We start from the raw sequence: 7,458 nt of genomic DNA on the forward strand, positions 1-7,458 counted from the left end.
CTGTCATATTCACCATTTGCCTATCTTGATCATAGGAAAACTTTGAATTATCTGAGCCAGAATCACATGCTATGCACTTCTTTTTGAAGGTTAGGCTAGCTCTCTATAAGGAAATAGATCCAGTCAACAAGTGTTTTCAGTTGAGCCTCAGAAACAAAAGTTCATTTGAGCATATGTATGTGGAATTTTGATCTTCTTTGGCTACTTATCTTTCCATAAATTTTTGGGGAATTAATTATTTTAGGTATGTGACCGTTGGAATTGTGTAATGGCCTAGCGACAGTGTATCGCTGTGGGAAGAGCCAATGCAATTGTTCCATGCTGAAGCCCGGATTTCGGTCTGTTTCAGCCTACAATTATCAAGCCCATCACAGCCCGTATAGGTCACTGCTTCATATCTATTATTATACGCGACTATTTATTTTTTTATTTGTTTCTAAATAAATAATAATAATTACATATCGAATATAAAGTTGCATATTGTACAAATAACTAAAACTAATAACATGCATATACTAACCGGCAATTACATTAACATCAAATTTGTTTGCCTCATGTATAAAGTATATCATATAAACATAAAGTTTATTACTTTTACTGTTTAGTGTAAACTTAGAATTCTGAAGATAATATAACATAATATAAAGTTTAATTTATTTTTATTTATCAAATAATTCCATTAACATGGAAATCTTATATTGAAATTAGATTTTTTAATTAAAAATAGAATAACTTTTATTGATATTTTATAATAAAATATTTAAAATAATAATTTAGAAATATAATGAACAAAATATATATTTTTGTCAATCAAAAGTTTACCCATATCTGTATTTTTATATATATTAGTATTTATTGTCACGCCTGAGTAATTATTTTTTTAAATTATAGTTAAATTATAGTTATGTATAAAAGATAAATATTTTCAAAATTTCAAATTAATTGTCTATATCACTAAAATATAATTACAATTGAAAAAAATTACATATATAAAAGATAATTAATATTTCGATTATATATGATTAAAATTTTATATAATCATTTATAAATTATTCAACACTATTAGATTAAGAAAAACATTTTTAATAAAATTCATTCAATAAGATTAGAATTCTTATTTACAAATGGGGTAAATCATATCAATTATTTATAACAAAAAATATTTTAAATGAAAGTCATTGAAAATTTTTATATATTTACAAATTAGATCATTTTTATTAATATTAATAAAAAAAAATTGAAAATAACAATCTAAAAATGTATAGAACAAATATAATTACTTTCATTATTAAATTTTTTTTCAATATTCGTATTTTTATGTATATTATAAATGAACATAAATAAATAATTAGATATAAAACATGGATAATAATTCTTTTTTTTTTGTTATGACAACGATAATATTATCCTAATTTACCACGCGGCAGGATATGAAGTGCAATAATTTTGAAGGTGGAAACCCCCCAAAATATCCCCAAGATTTAAAATCCAGTGCCTACTGGCCAGCAAGCGAGCAAAGCAAAGCAAGAAAAATGGGAGCACTGTCATCTCTCCACCACCTCTCAACTTCCCTTTCCCTCCTTACCAGACCATCCCTTTCTCTCCCTCCTTTCCTCCGCCCAATCCGCGCCCTCCCTCCCATCACCTCCTCCTCCTCTTTACAGTTCAACATCACATTTGCTCCTCCGAACCCCAAACTCAAACCCAGAACCCCTCCAAACCTCAAGAACGACGTTGTTCTCGACGACTCCGAATCCCCTCCCCTTCCTTCCAATGGCCAGCTATTCATCCCCTGGATCGTCCGCGGCGAGGACGGCAACCTCAAACTCCAAGCTCACCCCCCTGCGCGCCTTATCCACGCGCTTGCTGATGCTAAAACGCAGAAGCCCAAAAAGAAGGTTGACAAGGCGGTGAAGAAAAAAAAGGAGATTTCAGCTGTTGGAAATGCAAGTGTTGAGCCGCCTAAGCTTTCCAAGGCGGCTAGAAGGTTTTATAATGAAAATTTTACAGAGCCTCCTCAAAGGTTAAGTAAAGTCCTTGCTGCTGCTGGAGGTAAATTCACTTTGTTTAATAACAGAAATCTTTAATTTAATTATAATATTGGGTATTTATGGAATATTTGGAGCAAACTTACTTATTACTACTATTACTTGAAGAAGTGATATTCTATACATTGGTCCTGGTGTTTTTTTTTTAATATTATTATTAAAAACAAAAACTTTTATAGGTGATTCTGAATGCTTTTCATGTGTCTATTTAGACGTTAGCTCAATTAGAATATTGGGCATTTGTGTAATATCAACCAAACTTATTAGTACTTGTAGACTTGGTATTCTATACATCTCTGCTGGAGTTTAAAACTTGTAAAATGTGATTTTGAATGCTTCTCATGTGTTTATTTAGTTAAATATGTTAATTAAATCTCCTCTAGTTCAATAATATTATTGGGTATTGGCGTAACATCTGCCAAATTTATTACCCATAGCACTGATATTCTATACATTAGTGGTAGAGTTTAAAAATTCTTACAGGTGATTCTAAATGCTTGTCACGTGGCCATTTAATTCAATATGTTATTTATAATGGATTGTTAGTTTTAAACTTCACCTTTAGTAGATGTATTCATAATTCTTTGTAGAACGTGTAATTGACTATTTTTTTTTTGTTGCTTTTTGAATGGTTGTGTTACTAGTGGCATCAAGGCGTGGAAGTGAGGAGCTTATTTTTGATGGCAAGGTGACTGTTAATGGTTCTGTGTGCAATGCTCCTCAGGTAAGTGTGTAGTTCTTAGTCAATTTGTCGTTGAAGTGCATTTTTCTCATGAAAAAATGTTTCTCTTTCATCACTTTTTTTACCATCTATGTGAATTTGTGGATCATGTTCAGCCTACTTGAAGCAATTGGGAAAATGAATTGGTAAAAATGTAGTAGGAAGTCTAAGTTGTTCATTATTCTTTTTATAGAGGTTTTATTGGCATCCTTACTATATTTTCTTTGCATACATTTTAATTATTCTTGTTTAGTTTTGCTGCTTGAATTCCTATAAAAGGTTTTATACTTAGCTCATTTTTTATGGCGAAGGAGTTATATGCTCATTATAGGTGATAATTTGCAGACTCGAGTTGATCCTGCAAAGGATATTATTTATGTCAACGGGAGCCGACTTCCTAAAAAACTACCACCTAAGGTGTATCTTGCCCTAAACAAGCCCAAAGGGTTTGTCACCACTACTGAACTACAATGCTCTTAATGGCCTTTTGTGCTGTTTGCTTCAGTATATTATCTGGATCTAATGCAATCACGTTTTGCCAGGTATATTTGCTCATCTGGGGAGAAAGAGTTCAAATCTGTCCTGGATCTATTTGAGGATTATTTAAAGAGATGGGTATGTCCACGTTGCAACTTTTGAAGTATGGTTTCTCATTGTCAACTTATTTGCAGCTACAATTATGGATGCTTAGAAGATTTTCTCTTGTCAATGTCATTTGCTTTATATAGATTTATATCATATGTTTTATTTATTTCCTATAGTTTTGCAAAATTGTAAGAAGGAAGTTTGTTTTTCCAGGACAAAATGAATCGAGGTTCTCCCAAGCCACGATTATTCACTGTTGGCCGACTTGATGTTGCTACAACTGGCTTGATTATTGTGACCAATGATGGTATGTATTTTGCTGCATATATACCCATCCTTAAGCTTGATGACTGAGTCTTACCTAGATATCAATTACCTTTTGTTGTCTGTTTCAGGAGATTTTGCTCAAAAGTTGTCACATCCTTCATCCAACTTAAATAAGGAGTAAGATTCTTTGCATTTTATACTTTGTTAGTGACAGGGATTACTGCACATAGCTAGAGGTGGCACTTGGTTGGGTTGGGTTGGGTTGGGTTGGGTTGTGTTGATCATTTCGGTTTGGGTTATCTTGGGGTCGGGTCATTTGGGTTTTGACACTCGGGTTATTTGGGTTGAAGTTGTTGACTTTTAAAGTAAAATCAATTTAGGTTTGGGTTATGCTTCCGTATCTTTTGAGTTTAGGTTGTTTCCCATCTCTGCACACAGCTGTGTTGGAAGAATGGTTCCATTGTAAAATTTAGTACTGTTGCCCAGGGACTAGTGACATTGGATAGTATGCCTCTAAAAGATGGTAGTATTACATTTTGAATGGCAGTGGCTTGATATATTTACCAACCTACTGCTTTTGCATTAGGACTTTCATGCTGTTATGACTCATTCATTATATTCATGTATTCCATTTACCTTTTGTTTTTTTATTATTAAATGATACCCTTCATTTTTCATATTGACTAAGATTTGGTTATTTTCTGGGATGCTATTGTCATTAACTGGAGTTCTATTCCCTGTGACAATGCAATTACAGATACATTGCGACAATTGATGGTGAAGTAAAGAAGCGGCACTTAATTGCCATCAGTGAAGGGACAGAAATTGAAGGCATTCATTGCATCCCAGATTCTGTGGAATTACTTCCGCGGCAGCCAGATTTGTCAAGACCTCGTCTTCGTATTGTGGTATTGGTTATCTCAACATGTGGTTTTGATAATACCAATTCTTTGATGAATTTTAAATTGGTTTATAATTTTAGATAATTTAAAGAATTTTGAGCTTTTCCTCTTGGATTCTGTGTAGTCAAAGATTCGATATGCAAATTTAGCCATTAATTTGATGGGTTTAAATTTAACAATGTTATTCTCCAATCATTTTCTTGGAAGTTAGTAAAAGATGAGAGCTGTGTAAGATTGCTTGACTTAATTTGCTAATTTTTCCTCCCCTTTCGCAAAAACTGGATTTGCAGGTTCATGAAGGGAGGAATCATGAAGTTCGTGAACTCGTGAAAAATGCTGGACTTGAGGTCAGTTTCGGTCTTCTTACATGACGTTTACTCACATACCTAAAATGGCTCATTGTTTGCTCTAAATTGATCGAGTTTATATAGGAATGGACCATAACAATAACTTAAAATTGTTTGATAAGGAAATCATTAGTAATATGAAATTATTGCCGCTTTGGAATGATAGGCTTATCATACCTATTTGACCTTCCATTCATCAAGTTTCACTGGATACTTTATTTGTTTTTTCAATCTTCTCTTTAACTTATTTATTGATCTTATTATTTTTGTTTCTAAGGGTATTGATTTTTTTTTTCCAGATTCATTCGTTGAAGCGTGTACGCATAGGTGGTTTCAGACTTCCAGCAGATCTAGGGTATTATTTCGGACAATGCCACTTTTTTACATCAACATTGAGGGTGCCTTTCCCCCACTCTTTCCCTTTCTTTTCTCCTTTCCATAATCACTCTACCAAAAGTCAGCTCGATCAAATGGATACAGTTTGATAGTAGCAAAGCCAGCTACTATTGAACTAATAATCATCACATTGTAGAACCTGTGCTCTAGCCTCTGAGCTAATTGTCTTGTTAAATATTCAACTTTCTTAGAGTACCACTTGCAATCCTAGGGGATTTTATGAATGCCCAATAACCTTTCCTTTATTTTCTGTGGGTTTCCTTTCAGAAGCTTTGGCTTGGAGCCTCTGTTCACATGAGAAGGGTAAAATACTACCAATGTTTAAGCCTTTTGTTTACCCATCTTTCAATTATTTTCGGTTTGAGTAAAACCAGTTTTCTTCTTCAATATCTTCCATCATATGGGTAAAATACATCCTGTTTTCAAACAGAAAGTACCCTCCCTCTTCTTAGGCAGGTCCAACAGACACTGGGTTAGTCTCTTAGAAGCTTTAATATGCATAGGTTTAAAGCTAACCAAAACCAGTTTCAGCAGGGAAGCTCTTGTAGAACCTTAAAACCATGTGACATTTTGTTTAGCATCCCAGTTAGTACCTTCGATGTACCATGTGTTTATTAAGATAGGTTTGGCTTTTGTCTGCTAATGACAGCTGTGGTTTGCATGTGGATTACCCTGCAAATTAAATTCTAGTTTTAGTTACATGTGCACACAACAGATTGTGGTAATGTGTTCTTACATTCAGGCTAGGGAAGCATGTCGAGCTAAAACAGAGTGACCTTCGTGCAATGGGTTGGAAGAGTTAGTGAAGTCACTGCTTCAGTGGCAGCATCTGCATTTTCTTTTTGGTCTCCATGGAAGAGCCTTCAACCAGATGTTACACGGCCATAGAGTCACTGATTTTTTGAGAGCATGGGAACTGGCCCCTTCATGGCAATGGTTTATGGGCCTATGAGTTGGACGTCATGATTTCTCATTGTGTTGGATGACTATTGCGGGCAGGCCACATCTTTTTCTTTGGAAAAGGGCAGAATTCTTAAAATACTTCTGTGAGGTAAAATTATTTATATAGATGTGAAGTTGTGTTGTACATATAGAGCTCTAATACATGCTACAATACCAAACTGCTTCATGGAAATCACATGATTGTAATGGAACTGGTTTAAAGAAAAGGAACTTCAGGGCAGAAGCAATTGCATTTTGTGATGAAAATTTGCACAAGGTTATAGAAATGTATTATTCCATAATTGCCATGGTAGTAAATAGAGCATTAAGGAGTTGGTTTGACATGCTCTGGACTGTGATTATTGATATTTAAATGAATGTTCACATCACAGGATAATGCTCTCACTATCTGCATTTTGTTTGAGTTCTTATCTGCATGCGTTTTCTTCATATTGTCCATATTCGTTCTCAATCACAACTTGCTGACATCTATGTTCATTTAGGAATTAGTCTAATGTACTTCACATGTGCATATACACATGTACGTATTCCAGAAGTGATATAAGCATACATAGCAGTCGAATTCTAAAGGGGTAAAGCAGTCTCTACATTCCCTTTTTTCTTGAATATTCACTACTGTCAATTTCAACATGCCTAAGGCTCACATGCTTTTAATTTCTCTTGGCAATTTCACGAGTTCGATGCATCAACGGAGATCCAGTGTTTGCAAATTCTGTAACCTTGTCACTGATTTAGGCAGTTCTCTAATATAATGGTTTCTAAAAAGGTCGTAATAGAGATGTGATTATCATGACCTGTTGAGAAACTTAATGTAAGTTGAAAGGGTCTTTGCTCATAAGAAACATCTTAAAACAGATTTTTCGAAATGATTTGGAGGCTTGTCATTTTGAATAATATAGTGGAAGAGTTATTTAAAATATTAAAATCTTGTTTTAAATATTCTATGCATAATATTCACAAATTACTTATTTATTCAAGCTTAATTATATTAAAACCTTGTTTTAACCCTTGAACTTGATTGTATTAATTAATTTGTAAAAATGATTGGATGCAAACTGTTAAATTATCATGTGGATGAGGCCATGCAAAAAGAAGTTTGCAATGGGCAGGGCTCCATATGATTAGTGTTAAAGATAAGCACAGTTAGGTGCCCATGATTCATTGGTAAAGCAAGATGGATCAGCATCTAAGATGGATTCATGAATCCTGTTCGATACTATCTCCAGGAA

The 7,458-nt window shown here is 33.9% G+C and overlaps 1 protein-coding gene across 3 annotated transcripts; it reads left to right on the plus strand.

Moving 5' to 3' along the window:
* LOC18586481 (uncharacterized RNA pseudouridine synthase aq_1464) lies at positions 1,440–6,510 on the plus strand. 3 transcript variants are annotated; one of them, XM_007009902.2, is made up of 10 exons: positions 1,440–2,052; positions 2,693–2,772; positions 3,115–3,215; positions 3,312–3,384; positions 3,568–3,661; positions 3,750–3,798; positions 4,379–4,529; positions 4,814–4,870; positions 5,170–5,225; positions 6,009–6,510. In XM_007009902.2, the coding sequence occupies exons 1-10, from the start codon at positions 1,533–1,535 to the stop codon at positions 6,067–6,069; spliced, it is 1,242 nt and encodes a 413-aa protein (XP_007009964.2). In that variant the 5' UTR covers positions 1,440–1,532; the 3' UTR covers positions 6,070–6,510. The 3 variants fall into 3 exon arrangements, with proteins under 3 accessions (XP_007009964.2, XP_017984827.1, XP_017984828.1); XM_018129338.1 differs by having other exon boundaries at positions 1,667–2,052; positions 3,115–3,186; XM_018129339.1 differs by lacking the exon at positions 3,115–3,215 and having other exon boundaries at positions 1,791–2,052.

This window comes from Theobroma cacao, chromosome 10, assembly GCF_000208745.1.
Source record: "Theobroma cacao cultivar B97-61/B2 chromosome 10, Criollo_cocoa_genome_V2, whole genome shotgun sequence".
In the NCBI taxonomy this organism is placed as follows: domain Eukaryota; kingdom Viridiplantae; phylum Streptophyta; class Magnoliopsida; order Malvales; family Malvaceae; genus Theobroma; species Theobroma cacao.